At 41.8% G+C, this 14207-nt stretch overlaps 3 protein-coding genes and 1 non-coding gene across 5 annotated transcripts; 2 read left to right on the forward strand and 2 right to left on the reverse strand.

The window, feature by feature from the left end:
* Positions 1-738: 738 nt before the first annotated feature.
* Positions 739-812, reverse strand: TRNAT-AGU (transfer RNA threonine (anticodon AGU)). The gene has a single exon. It is a non-coding gene; the product is annotated as a tRNA-Thr (tRNA).
* A 1152-nt stretch (positions 813-1964) lies between these two features.
* Positions 1965-4273, forward strand: LOC140773517 (probable inactive poly [ADP-ribose] polymerase SRO2). Its single transcript, XM_073116120.1, has 4 exons — positions 1965-2993; positions 3087-3328; positions 3424-3557; positions 3683-4273. Exons 1-4 carry the CDS (start codon positions 2026-2028, stop codon positions 3779-3781), a joined length of 1443 nt encoding a protein of 480 aa, XP_072972221.1. The 5' UTR covers positions 1965-2025; the 3' UTR covers positions 3782-4273.
* LOC140773518 (uncharacterized) lies at positions 4133-7895 on the reverse strand. 2 transcript variants are annotated; one of them, XM_073116121.1, is made up of 4 exons: positions 7533-7811; positions 7257-7450; positions 5039-5146; positions 4133-4273 (listed from the first exon to the last, which is right to left on the reverse strand). In XM_073116121.1, exons 1-4 carry the CDS (start codon positions 7672-7674, stop codon positions 4151-4153), a joined length of 567 nt encoding a protein of 188 aa, XP_072972222.1. In that variant the 5' UTR covers positions 7675-7811; the 3' UTR covers positions 4133-4150. The 2 variants fall into 2 exon arrangements, with proteins under 2 accessions (XP_072972222.1, XP_072972223.1); XM_073116122.1 differs by lacking the exon at positions 5039-5146 and having other exon boundaries at positions 4134-4273; positions 7533-7895.
* Positions 7896-12795: 4900 nt separating this feature from the next.
* LOC140773304 (uncharacterized) lies at positions 12796-13680 on the forward strand. The gene has a single exon (XM_073115779.1). It carries the CDS (start codon positions 12796-12798, stop codon positions 13678-13680), a length of 885 nt encoding a protein of 294 aa, XP_072971880.1.
* The last annotated feature ends 527 nt before the right edge of the window (positions 13681-14207 follow it).

The raw sequence follows: 14207 nt of genomic DNA on the forward strand, positions 1-14207 counted from the left end.
TACACGTTCTTACTCATATTGTTACTATTTTGCTTAAGTATGACCTCACTACCTTCGCCAACCTTATTATGCCAGTCAATCTTGTGATCTGGCCTATTTTTAAAGCATCAGTTTGTTGGATTGTCAATCATAGATCAGTTGTTTTCAGACCAAAGGAGAAAAACAACAAGAAAAAAAGAACAGAAAACACAAGGTTAAAAGAAAGATTGTCAACATCAATAGGTACTAAAAAGAGATAAAAAGGAAAAGAAATCATTTTCCTTGTTAAATAAAGCAAACTGAGTATCCCCTCTTGCTTAGACATCTTGCCTGCTCACTTTTAAAGGAGAGGTTGGTCCATCTCATACATGATACATCACTGTCCTTTTGATTCTATGATATAATACTCATACATGATACATCACTAATTCACTATCCTTTTGATTCATATGTTTTATGATATAATATTTATATTATTAAATAAAAATGATCATAAATAAAATTCTTATACCTTTCTTCTTTTTTCTCACCATATGTTAAGAAAACGTGTGTGTTCTGATGGTGGATATCAAGTATTACATTTCAGTTTATCATGGCCTTTATAAAACTATTTCATAGGAATTATAAACTAAAATATAATTATAACTTATATCTGTAAATGCGAGTTCCAAAAGCAAAACAGCCCCTTAAGTATTAATTAGTCATGGAATCATCGTAGGGAATTTAGTAACAGCAAATTATAAAAGATAATAATAAAATTGCTTTCGTTGAGAGTCGAACTCAAGACCTCCCGCTTACTAAACGGGTGCTCTAACCAACTGAGCTACGAAAGCTGTTGCTCCATATCAATATTAATTTATTTTGTTCCTTTACTCCATTTTCATTCTAAGAGTTCCGTAAAGGACCACTCTCCTATCCTTAGTTGAATTAAGTTGATGCTCCATACTCTTTAACCTTTTGACAAGAAACCTTTTCCCTAGACTTTTCTATAACAAATCTAATGCAAATTAGATTCACTCCCTAAGTGGGAAGAGGATTGGATCCCTCTTCTAGAAAAAAGAGAACAAAGTTCTCCCCATGAGGGTTCACAACTTCAAATTATCTAACATCGCCTTAACCAAAGGGAGAAGATAAATAATGCAAAAGGGTGGGGTCTATAGCGTCAACTAGGTGGAAATCTGACCTTATAAATCTACAAAGCCCTCGTCCACCAGTTACAAAGACATCTTCTCCCTTTGAATCTTTTCTTTCCCCCATGTTCTTTGCTTTGGCCCAAAGCAAAGGACGCATATATCTAGCTCATTAAAACCCCTCTCCATTCCCCATTCCACCTTATAAGATAAGCTAAAAGGTGTGGCTCCTCCTCTTCTCATTGACACCTCCCCCAAGTTAACTTAAGCCCTAAGTCTTAATAACAAAAATTCTAAAACGCCGCAAACCAATTGGTCCAAGTAACCCACGTACTCCCCCCCCATTTCCCATTCTAAGTTGTCAAAATGACCTTTCTGACCCTTACGTGCCCAAACTGGAGACGTCCTCATGCATATGCAACGACGATTTATAAACCTTGATCACTGCATTATTTTTGTTGATTAAAATTAATCCATTATGACTTTGTCGTTGTGACTTGTGATTGTTCCTTCTTCCCCTTTGTAATCCATCCTTGGCCATGAACTTAATTATCGACGCGCGTTCATTGCATGTGACACGATGAGAATGGCTACATTCCAAGTACTACACCACAAATATCTTTATTATTATTATTATTTACAAAGTCCAAAGTCAAGGTTTGCTGCCCAAGGAAAACTTAGATAAGAACATGGGCAATCTAGTCAATCGAGACATCCCCCTCCCTCAAGCAAAGACGTGGCACATCTGTAATTAGGTCAGAATGCACCGGCATTTAATAAAATAAAATATCTACCCTACTTGTTCATAAAGTCGGTTTATTTTGTAAAAGCTATAAATGTAGAGGAAGAGAACGGCGGCAAAATTCGAAACGCATCCCTTCGTCCACGGTTCTCCTCTGTCGTTTCCCCATCACCGATGGATCGAACCGCAACTTGCGTCTCCTCCACCGACTTCACGTCCAAGATCGCCGGTTCCGACGGAAATCGCATGGAAGATTGGGGAATCCAGGTGCCCTTGCCCCAAATATCGGATCTTGCTTCTGGGTTTTCTTCCTCGAGTAGTTTGGTTCAAGAATCCGACAAGTTTCGGAGGAGCGGCGAGCCTTCGAGGTTCCTTTTCCTTAGCAATGGCTTCTGGGTTGACTTCGCATGCGAGGTGTGCGATGTTTTGCGCGATGGGTTTGCCAACGGCAAGGCTGTCTTGGAAGTTCCTGTTAATGGGAGGATGCATGTCTTCGACTTCGTTCGGATGGTTCATGCTGAATCGGAGACGTCCGAGGCGAATCCTTTCGCTTGGATCGATGTCAACGGCCAGTGCTTCTTTCCAAGTCTTGATGAGCAGAGGAATGTCTCCTGTCCTAGTTTACAGATTGAGATAAGAACTAACAAGGACTCTAATTCTTCGAATGCGGTGGCATCGTCGTCGATCAGCAATCCTAGCACGCGGAAGAGAGATTTGGTCGATTCTTTTGAGGAGGGATCCGGCGAGAGTCCTGAGACATTCACCACCCATGGTATGGAAAGACCAAGATGGAGCCAGGTGGTGAAGCTTGATGAAGGGGATAGATTCTACAAAGTTGTGGAGAAGCTGTTTCTTGCAGGGATGAGGAAGGTTGATCCTGGTACATTCGTCACGTCGATCCATAAATGTTCGCATGCCGTCCCGCCGGCGTGTTTCAGATCGAGAACCTTTCAGATGAAATCTGAGATGACAAGATCAATCCGGGGTGATGCCAATGTGAAATTTGGCTGGTACGGAGCGCCGGAGAATAATGTGGCGGCTGTTCTAGCTCACGGTTTCGGACAGCCCAATAACAACGTGCTGGGTTGTTATGCCCGCGGTGTCGGCGTCCATCTCTCGCCACCGCATTCTCCATATCCGAGGTAAGCTATACTCCTATATCCAAGTAGTTCTCCAATCAAGTAGTTACATCTGTATGTTTTACTTGAAAGCTTTATGTTCTGAATTGCTCTCAGCTCTTTGCTAACTGAAACCGACGAGAAGGGCGAGAGGCACATTTTACTGTGCCGGGTTATCGTGGGGAAGCAGGAGAAAGTTCAGGCAGGATCGTCGCAGTTCCATCCTAGCAGTGATGAGTTTGATAGCGGCGTAGATGATCTTACAAACCCTAGATGGTATGTTGTTTGGAGCACGCACATGAACTCTCACATTCTCCCTGAGTATGTTGTGAGCTACAAATGCGTGAAGCAGCAGCAAGGTATTATTATTATTATTTGAATCCTTTCTCTACTATGATACTATGTCATTTACTCGGTAATGATTTAGGTGAGAACTCATATATGCACTCTTCAGGGCCTTGGAGGTTGGCCACTTCAGCTACAAAGAACAGCGCAAGTCTATGCTTTTCTAAGCTCTATGCAGAGATAGAAAGATTTCTTCCATCCTCAAGGGTACAAGCATTGCAGGTAGCTTTTAATCGATATAAGGTGGGTACAGAATTATCAATCTCAGGCACTATTATTGCAAGTCAAATTTAATTCACATGCCACAAACAAAGATTTGCTGAATGTTTCTGCGATGTCTAAATTTATTATTATTATTTTCACTACAGGAAGGGAAGATCAACAAAGTTACTTTTATCAGATACTTGCGATCTGTCGCTGGCGATAAATTGCTGGCTACAACAATTAAGAAAGTCAGAGGCTGGTGATGAAAAGTGGAACAAAAATATAGTATTCATTTGGCACAAATCAGGATCACTGCGTGTGGAATTTTATTGTTTGGGGTTCTGCTGCTGAAAAGATGAAGCAATTTTCCTTTTATTTTTCCCCCATTTTCTCGCATGACATCTACTGTCACATGTTACTTGTATATGCCTCGATAAGAGTTAGGACCACAAGTATTAATATGCAGAAGGAATCAAGCTGTAATTGACAAACTAATTTTGAGATTGGTTGTATATTTTACTTTGAGAATTGTCAAATAATCAGCCTACAGCTAGATTCACATTTACAGCAAGTAAAGAAAATATTTAATTACATAATTGCATTTTGATGGCATATTTGAACATTGGACACTATTATTTCACGTTCGGAGTTACTTGTGAGAGTCTTTCATCTTCCAGAAGTTTGTATGGATCAATGTATGGTGGTGGTGATACTTGCGTGTTGCTAGCGTCATGGACAAAACTCGGCCCAAAGTACTGCATCCAACAAACAAGAGTCTCACAATCTGGCTGATAGAAATAGACAGACAAGATAGCAAACAAAAGATACTCAATTGAGGAAGTCCTTGCTGAGATACAGTAGTGTGGAAATCAGTATTTTGGAATGCTACATGTCATGAATCATCAGAAGTTCCATTCTCTGCTTTCCTAGATATCAATATATAAATAGTGTGAACTCCACAGTCTAATGTTTCCTTTAAGACATCCAAAAAGGTTATACATGATGTTTTAACGCAGAAATGATGTTCATCTCTATTTGCAGGGCTTTAATTCTAGTTCTTATCAATATGTTAAAATCGTTATAGGATCACTAAAATTGGAATTGATATACCAGGGGACAATTGCTCTTCCAATGGACTACTAGGGGACTATATGCCGTCAGCTGATCTCTCCTTCAAACAACCATCTTTAGCCTCTTCTTCATCAGACTGCACCAGGGGGCCTGGAATGTCTAATATGATTCTCTGAAACCCACTGATGTGATGTAGTGTAGTTTTCAGAAGATGTATGTCTAATGTTTTCGTATCACTAATCTGACCTTCTTTAGAGAGTTAGTACATAATGAATTGCGATGTTTACATCTAGGTAACCAAAATTTAGTCTAATGCTCAAGATATGAAACGATCTACATATTTCAGACGGAAGCTTGATCTTCCTGTATTCTATTTCAAATTGCATGTTATTTCTTGTGAACAGAATAGAGGATAGAAAACAAGAAAAGAACAGGGAATGAAGGCTTACAAAGTACAAAGCTGAGAAAAGCGAAACAGTTATCACCATCAGTGGCCAAAAACCCAAAAAGAATGTGGCCCCAATAGATAAGAGAAGTTTAGCTCGTGGAATCAGACCCTGATGTAAGAAAATGCATTAGTATTATGCAGGTGGGCATGGCAATCAAAAGGAACAAAAACAAAGATCAGCGTACTCATTGTCAAGAATATTTGGAATGATTCACGTAGAACAAAGATATACTAACATGCAGGCACACTAATGATATGTGAAATATTTAAGCTTTCAGAGGAGCATCTAGGAAGTACGTACATGAAACAACATGAATTTCATACTGCACCTAAATTACTGCAAGTCAAATAAATAAAAATGTGTCACGTAACACAGGAACAAGAATTTGAGAAATGGATTATGAATTGAAGAATGACTCATAGATGGCCGTGCCGACCGGCATGGGGCAGTGGCCGTGCCGGCGGCGTACCGGCACATAGCACGAGGGGTGCCGTATGGCACCCCTCCTAATAGTTCCGCCGCTAGCCGTCGACCTCGTCATCGAGCTACCCATTGCCAATCGCCGTTGCCAGTCACCATCGCCCAAGTGCGATCGGCAACGGCAAGGGCAAAGGCGAAGGTGAATATCTTTTTTTTTCCTCTCATCTTACGGTACGATCAGCAACTGCCACGGCACGTGCAGTGCAGGTCGGTGGTCGACACGGTCTATGCCTGTGGCACGGCTATCGTTGGAAATGACTTACTTAACAAAGAATATGTAGCATTCTAGATAACTAAAATTTCTTCAATGAGATGAATGCAAGTAGTCATATCAATTGCACATTGGTGATTCTTTGCTGTTTTATATTAAACTTTCCACTACCAAGTATGTTTCAAGCTAACATGCAAGCTTGGCATAACGCACAACATCGATTTGGAATGAGATTTATTTTTGGTAACTTTACATGGATGTAAAGCCTAGCCATCTTACCGAGGTTTATTAAGAGATTAGACTTATGACTGCCCAATAAAATTGACAACCTTGAACCTTCTAGAGTATTTGCCAACTTGTTCATGAAAACAACATCAGACAAAAATAAGGCTAGCCTTTTGCCACCAAAGCATCTTACCACTTCACATAAGAGTTATGCAGGTTACAGTTCAAACTCATGCAAGCTCGGAGGAAGCCTCTGAAAAGTGATCTAGACATCAAAATACTATAGATGAAGAAAATAATGTGATAAAGAATTTCTCTTCGTCTTTTGAGGCATAAATAAGCTGTATCAAGATTCATTTTCATCCTAGTCATTTTGAATATGTATCAAGCCCATCATGGATTCCATTACTTTTGTAGATTAACACACACTATTACTTGTGATTCTCAAACATCTAACAAAGTGCTAAGAACAGGACCTTATTATATTTCTGATGCCAAGAGTTCACGGATTCATTAGTCTATTGATGCAACTGCCACTTTCTATTGAAGATCATGGAAGTAGCTGCAATTAGCAATCTAGAAGCCTTAAAAGCAAAATATCTAAATACACTGAGAGCCTGAGACTGCAAAGCGGAAGGGTGAATTTCTTTAAACCTCCAAAAATTGAACTGTTATAACCATAAAGAAGCTGCAAGTGAGAACACCGGAACATCCTTATCAGATGAAGAATCTACATGTTTCCTTTCGTATTATCATCTTAACTTCTAATTCAAGGTAAGCAACCCACCTTGCAAGCAAATGTAAACAAAGCTCCATTCCTTTGTTTAGCATGCCAATAAGTGATCAAACTTGACACGTTATTTGTTCTGTTTGTGTCTATTGTTTAGCTTCTCAATCTTATTATATTCCGTTTGACATATGTAACAAGAAATCTCCAATTTTTTGTTCTCATCTGTTCTAGTTTGTCCAATTCCGTACTCTACTTGTTTACTTTATTGCGTGCACTCCAATTATTTTATATACACCCTTCAACTAGTCAAATCAACAACTGCATTCCATCGTTAATTATCTATATTGGCCAATCTACACAATTTTATCTATTAATTTGTACATCAAATTCTGATAACTCAGGTACTCAACCAATTACAACAATGTCTTCCCATTTTTCCTAATAATTAATCAACTTCTAAATTGCTCGTGTCATTCCTGAGAAGTAATCTATGAATCCAATTTCTTTAGCAAATCCAAATAAAATTGGACTCACAAGATAGAATAAGGGAAGGAACCAATAGGAGTACCAACCTCGAGGCCTTCGCTGTTCAACGCCATGGATCGCTCCCTCTGGTTCGACATCGCCTTATCATACTCCGCCGAGGCCACGCCACTCTTCTTCGTCTCCTCATTCACCTCCATCTCCTTCTCTTCCACCAGCGACGACGGCGTCATCCCCCTCCGCCGCAGCTCCTTCATGAACAACGACTCCGGCGCCTCCTCCCCTGAGAATGGAAACAACATTCAAATCACAAAAAAAAAGAAGAAAGGAAGGAGCAAACTCTTCTTATAGAAAATTTCGCCTACCGTCTTTCTCTCCGCCGGATTTGTCCTGGAGGCGGCAACGGAGGCGGAGGACGGCGGTGGAGAAGCGGCGGGGAGGTTGGCCAGAGAATCGGAGGCAGATAGCCGGAGAGAGGCTTGATCTGGCGAGGTGGAGAGAAGCCATCCTTAAACTTTAATTTTTTTTTTTTTTCTGAAAGGGTTAGGATTCGGAGAAGGGAAGAGAAAAGACCAAACACCGAGCAATAGAAGGTGACCGCAGCGAGCTTGAGAGAGAGAGAGAGAGACAAGGGGAGAGGAAGAGGTGGAGAGTAAACAAAGAGAAGAGAGATGAGCTCCGAGGGAAGTTGGATAATTTGATCGTCCGACAACGACCTAAAACCGTACGATGAAACTACAAGGGAAATAAACGGCTAGATTATTCGTTGGAGCATAAAATCGTATAGGCCGGGTTGGGCCCTGGACAGGTACAAGGGGCCTTGGCATCATGCGGCGAGATAGGTGATGACGTCTCCCGGTTCTTCTTATTATCTTATATAGCATGCGTGGCCAACCACGTGTACTAACGAACTGATGGATGTGAATGAAAGTTTCTGGGCCTTGAAATCGTGAATGGAAGAGTTGTTGGGCTTTAAACTGAGAGACAATGGCGAATTGGCCCAATATATAACTAGGACCGGTACTGTCACTATGGGCCGGGGTCTGACATATTGGATTATATCATGTGAACAATGCGAGTATGCGACCACATAAAGTAGATAAATCGCTCATTCTTTTGTTTAAAATCCTCAATCCCAATGTGTCATATGAACTCTTATTAGCTCCAAATAGTTAGGAGGATTTGAATTGTAAGGTGAATGCTCTTTGCAAGATCGCTATCAAAAGCTCAGCCGTATTCCACTTCTAATGTCCACTAATTCTGCTTTTATTTCCTTCGGCATCCAAGCAATTGGATTCCAAAAATCATGCATAAAAGCTGCTCATAGAAACGACGATCGATAAAGCGTGAAGGTGAGATGAGCACCAAGTTCAAAGCATTGAATATTTCTCACAAGGTTAATAATAGGAGGGACTATAGTTTGTTGTTTGTTTTTCTAATTACAACTTCCTTAGGACTTATTAAACTTGTTAGATTTCTAACGTAATAGCTGAGGGTTTAGGCGTGTAGCCTGAATTTAATCATAAAATTTCGATTCTGAAATTACCTTTTCCTTTTATTTTAAGTGCCGCAGGATCTAGTAAAATGCAAGGGTATGAACACACATTTACAGGCTTTCCGCTCAGCCTGGTGCATAACAAATATGAAGGCGATTGAGTGGAAGTAGAAGGAGCAGTTAAAAGAGAATTTGCGACACACGAACGGCCAATGAACGATTGAGAAAAAAACGATTCCACCTTTCTCTCCATTTTCTTTCTTTTGAGTATGGGATATTATTGCTGTTACAGCAAGGAACATAGTTGAATCATGTGATTCATGATGCATCCAAGGAAGAGAAAAGAAGAAGGTAAAAACTGCATATCACAATGGTAAGATGGATGACAGGATACGAGATGAGCACTGAGAAGAGGATTGATTCATTACAAACTAAAAATAAAATTCATAGAATGTAGTGATAAAGTAGTAAATCAAAAGTCTAATGCAACCCAATACAAGCAAAGCAAAACAGAGTATAGTACCAATCAGCGACCATGCTCGGGTGACAATTGCGAGGGGGCTTTTAAGTTCGAAATTATTTTAAATAGAACGGCTTCCATGCTGTCAAATGCTTATGAATGTGGCCTCCAACTCCAAGCCGGTGATCTAATAAGTGCCTCCCGTAAGCACTCGAGCTGTGCAAAGTTTTACATATGAGTTTTATAAATGGACAAGTTCAGGACATTATACGTTGGCATATATATAGAAGCAACTGTCTCATTAGCATAGCATCAAACACCTGGTGGTCTTCGTTCTTATCAAAGCAGACGCACAAACAACGGCGTTACCTTATCCCTAATATCGAATAGGCGAAACCCAGCGCAGAATTGCATTTCAAACAGAAACATTACAGCAATAATTGTTTAGGAAAAACCAAGAAACGATATGTAAAAAGCAGAGATCGGCCTTATCGCCAGCAAGAAAATTGAGCGTCTCACGCAGGAGCAACAGCAGAGACTTCCTCTCCGCCCTCCACAGTCGTTTGGGTCGCCTCCTCGGAGGAGGAGAGGATGGTCCAATCGGGAGGGAGAGGTGGAAGGGGCGGGTATGGGGTTGGTCCACGGCGCTTGACATCCCACGGCTGCGTCTTCTTCGGCCGCGTCTTCATGTGGTGCGCCGTCGCCTTCTTCTGGGGCCGCGACGAACACACGACCGTCAGCCCACCACTTGTGCCTGCGGCCCAGGAAGACGGAGGAGGACTCTTGGGCTTGTAGGAGATCGGGATGGCGGTGGTCGTCCACATCGCTGTGATCGACGCCATGGTCGAACTCGAGCTCGTACTCGCGCTCTCGGAGTGAAGAAGCGTGAAAGGATAGGAAGGATAAGTGGGCGTTTGCAGTCCATGAATGGGGGAAAATAGAAGAGGAACGGATGAGTTTCACTTCTGATGTATTCTTTCCAGAGTTTAGCTTATCCGGATCCGTCAAACAGGACAATCATTAATAAAAATATCTGTGTCCGAAAAATCACGATAAAAATTAAGGTGATTAATGAGTTAACCCTCCTCAAATTATAAGAACAAAGAAAGTTGGCTGTCCAACACGTATAAAGATTATTAATATGGATTTCTAAGGAAGGAAGGCAACACTCGTTCAAAAAGAAGTGACTGCGTTGTTAAGTGTGACAGAACACACTTTCTAAGTCATGGCATAATATAGTTGTACTTAAACTGAAATAGTAGTTCTATATAATGATGATGGAGTTAAACAGCTAATGACCATGTTCAGAAACCTGAGGAACATTGTGCCGAGAGAACAGGAGGAAGTTTTTTTGAAATAACTCAACGAGGTACCATTATCCTAATCAAAATTCAGTTGTGTTTCAAGATGAAATATTTTTAATATTAAATGAGAAAACAATGTAAATAAAAAACTATTATATGAATTTTTTTTCTCTTTATTCTTCTTATAACAAAATCACGTCAACTCATGACATGAATAATAGCGAGAGAAGTTGCATTTTCAAGCCAATTAAAATTTAAAATGCTTGAATCTGCGTAGAAACCATACAAGTTATTATCAGGTCAAATAAAGCTAATCCAGCCGACCAAAGCTCTACAATATACTAACTCCGGATTTAAGTTTGTTAGTCATAAAACATTCAAGAGCAGTTCATCAGATCAAACCACAGGTAGGTAGCATGATGCGGAGGCTACCCTAGCAGTAGTTAGAAAGTATCACTCAGAATTTTGTGTGGCAGCATCGGCTGTGGCCTAATCCACATCGACATTTAACCGAACAAGTAGCAGGCAACCACTTATTTAGCTGCTACCAAAAGTATTGGAATGAAACACCCACCTTCCCAAACTTTCTACCAACCTGTGTTCTCAAATTATCTAAAGACACTCACAATCAATCCGTACAACCTATTTGTCGTTGCATCTGTCTGATAACTTTGTATTCCATGAATGGAACTTCTGAACTGCTACATCCAGTGGCCATCGTGATACTAAAAATTAAGCAAAAACCTGACAAGTTTTCCAGCTATATGAACACATCATGTGGCATTTTATTTTTTTACGACGGATGGTTAAGTAGCAGATTAAAACAACCTGACTAACCATCCAAAATCTATCAAATTCATAGATTTGAATACTAAAATTCTTACAAGTAACTCTCTAAATGTGAGAAGGACCTAGCTTTGCTAAGAATTTAGTTGCAATCTTCTTCTCTCTTCTAGAAAGCTTTATCTTGCTGTCGTCAACGTTTTCCTCTCTCCCCACCCCCCCTTTTTCCTCTCTCATCCTTCGTCGCTGTCCTCTTCCTCCACGACCCTCTCTCCTCTTCTCTGTTCTCTGCATTAACTTGTGACTTGGGCTTCAATATTTTTGCCAATTGCTATTATTGCCTTCTTTGATATAGCAGCACGGGTTCCTAGGCACTAGCCAAGTGCTAATATGTTTCCCAAATGTCTCAGTTACTCTCCGACGAATCATTTCGAGTCATAAAAGATGAGCAATTTGACGCACTTTTTCACTGTCTAGCTCTCTACAGGCCATCACTTGCCATGGTGTCTATCTACAGTCTCACATTAGTTTTGGCCTTGGCTTAGGCTCGATCCACGATAGAGGTTCATAGCAATGGTTAGACTTGATTTTGATAATTGGGTTAGGTTTGTTGGTATTGCCATATCACCTTAATTTGCGTCCATTCCATCCCCGCCACCATTGATCCTCGTGTTTGTTTGTTTATTTCTTTAAATTTAGGTGTGCTCCACAACTGAATTGGACCAACAATCATCGTCACGATGCCGCTGGTAGCTTGACCTCTGGGCCACTATTAATTATGGCGTGTGTTTTACTTCTGTTGCTATTTTTGACATACTATTTATATTTGGTACAACATTTTAGTTATTGTATCGTTATAATTCGTCGAGTTGTGGGGGCTAGTTTAAGCTATCTCCTATTCTCATTTGTGCATAAGGCTTATTAACCTTTGATTGAAATATCTCGCATTTGATTTTTTTTTTCTGAAAAAATAAAATAAAATTATATAAGAATAAATATCGGTGTCCAATTTGATATACTGCATAAATTATAGATCAAATTTGATTACGATGCCAACCCTACTAGCATAATCGATAAAAAGGAATTATTTTGTAAAGAAAATTTAGAAATTAACATTTATTTCGATTAGGATGGATTAAGAGTCGTCGTCACCTTATTGAAAATTATCGCGTCGGATCAGGAGGGAGGGGTGGCGGGGGACAAGTCTAAAGTGTCGCTCTCATTTGAAATGACAAAACTATGCAACCCAACCTTCTCCACCATTCCGACGAAGAATAAGGACAAATTTTGGTACATATACCTGAGTCAGTTAAATCCTCGTTTTTCTCGGTCACTTTCCGGTATTTCCATGGCCCAAATCACGCAAAAGTGGGCTCCTCCCCTCTTCCACAATCAATCGCAAAAGTGAATACAAAGATCTTTCCTTCTCTTTCTCTTTCTCCTCGATCTCGCTCTTTAACAATTAAGCCTGCCCCGCCTTTCCTCCCTTCTCCGCTCGCCACGCGTCCTATGATCATCTCCTCGCTATATACTTCCCTTCAAAGTCTACGCACTCTCCCTACTCTTAACGTTTCGAACATTTTCCGATGATCACGGCAGAAAAATTCGCTGCCGATCGAAAGAGGCGAGTATGCTTCTCCTTTGCCGCCTACGCCAAGGAGGTGATAGAGGGCCTCCGCGCTGCCGGCGTCTCCATTGACGCCGGCCTCTCCGAGCCGGAGTTCTTCGCCATTGAGTCCACCTACGGCATCGTCTTCCCCCCTGACCTCCGATCCATCCTCAGGGAAGGCCTCCCCGTCGGCGCCGGCTTCCCGAACTGGCGCGCTGCCTCGCCTGAGCAAATCGGTGTCCTCCTCGCCCTCCCAAGCGCCACCGTGATCGACTCCGCCTCCAAGGGCTCGTTCTGGTGCGCCATCTTTGGCCCGCAGCCTGAGTCTCGATCCGATCGTGCCTGCGTGGCGAGGAGTGTCTTGGATCAGGCACCGCTACTCGTCCCGGTCTATCGCCACTACTACTTGCCCTCTGCTCCGGCCCTCGCCGGGAACCCAGTGTTCTCGGTACGCGTTGGAGAGGTGAGGTGCTCTGCGATCGACCTCGCCAACTTTTTCAATCGAGGGGGCGGGTGCGCCGTGCCAGCGTGGGCGGGCAAGTCGGCAAGGCGAGTGGAAGTGTGGACGGAGATCGCAGATGGCGGTACGTGCGGGGGGAGAGCCCTAACACGTGCGCTGGATCAGCGGTTGGTGGAGATGGGAAGACGGCTGAGGGAAGCGGGGTGGCGAGAGGAGGAGGTGCGGGAGATGAGGTTGATGGGATCGGACGGCGGTGAGAATGCGGGGAGTGGCTATCGGGGGGCTGTGATCAATGACAGACCGAGCGTTATGCGGCACGTGCGGCTCCTGGGGTTGACGCTGCTTCGGGCGGGATGGAGCGCCGATGACGTGGCCGAATCAACGGGGTGGGGCAGAGATTAGTGACGTGGCAACTACCCAACCAGTTCACACTATTCTTTTCCTTTCCCCCCCCTTCAAATCTGCGCATAATTTATTTTTATTTTTATGTAAGATAGGAAAAATACATTAATTAGTTCCGTTCAATATATATATATATATATATATATATATATAAGAAAAATACATTAATTAGTTATGTTCAATATATATATATATAAGTGGGCTTTTCTTTGGTTGTATTAGAAGTAGGGGGTATGGTTGCAACTACCAGGGAAGTTGTACGCCATACGGGCGTGACCGTTTCTTTGAAGTTATTTGCAGGACGTAGGCCGTTAGAGTTGTTGGAGTTCTGACTGAGTCTACGTAAGCAGGTATCTTGGATACGAAGCAGGTAAAATCCGGTAAATTAGCAGATTTTAATGACGTTAGCAACCATTTTTTTGGTTATTTGGTAGCAGTTCATTGGGCCCGAATCATACTTCGTTTTCTTCAACGCAATGCGTACTTGGCACAGGTGTAGCGTTTCCAATGAAGCCGTTAGATGCCGC

This window comes from Typha angustifolia, chromosome 13 (assembly GCF_048772165.1).
Source record: "Typha angustifolia cultivar Huaian chromosome 13, ASM4877216v1, whole genome shotgun sequence".
Taxonomy (NCBI): Eukaryota; Viridiplantae; Streptophyta; class Magnoliopsida; order Poales; family Typhaceae; genus Typha; species Typha angustifolia.

Coding starts and splice junctions, on each gene's coding strand:
- LOC140773517 (XM_073116120.1), top strand. CDS start 2,026: ATGGATCGAACCGCAACTTGCGTCTCCTCCACCGACTTCACGTCCAAG. Junction 2,994..3,086: donor CCGCATTCTCCATATCCGAG/GTAAGCTATACT, acceptor AATTGCTCTCAG/CTCTTTGCTAACTGAAACCG. Junction 3,558..3,682: donor TAGCTTTTAATCGATATAAG/GTGGGTACAGAA, acceptor TTTTCACTACAG/GAAGGGAAGATCAACAAAGT.
- LOC140773518 (XM_073116121.1), bottom strand. CDS start 7,674: ATGGCTTCTCTCCACCTCGCCAGATCAAGCCTCTCTCCGGCTATCTGC. Junction 7,451..7,532: donor ATCCGGCGGAGAGAAAGACG/GTAGGCGAAATT, acceptor TTCCATTCTCAG/GGGAGGAGGCGCCGGAGTCG. Junction 5,147..7,256: donor TGAACAGCGAAGGCCTCGAG/GTTGGTACTCCT, acceptor TTCTTACATCAG/GGTCTGATTCCACGAGCTAA.
- LOC140773304 (XM_073115779.1), top strand. CDS start 12,796: ATGATCACGGCAGAAAAATTCGCTGCCGATCGAAAGAGGCGAGTATGC.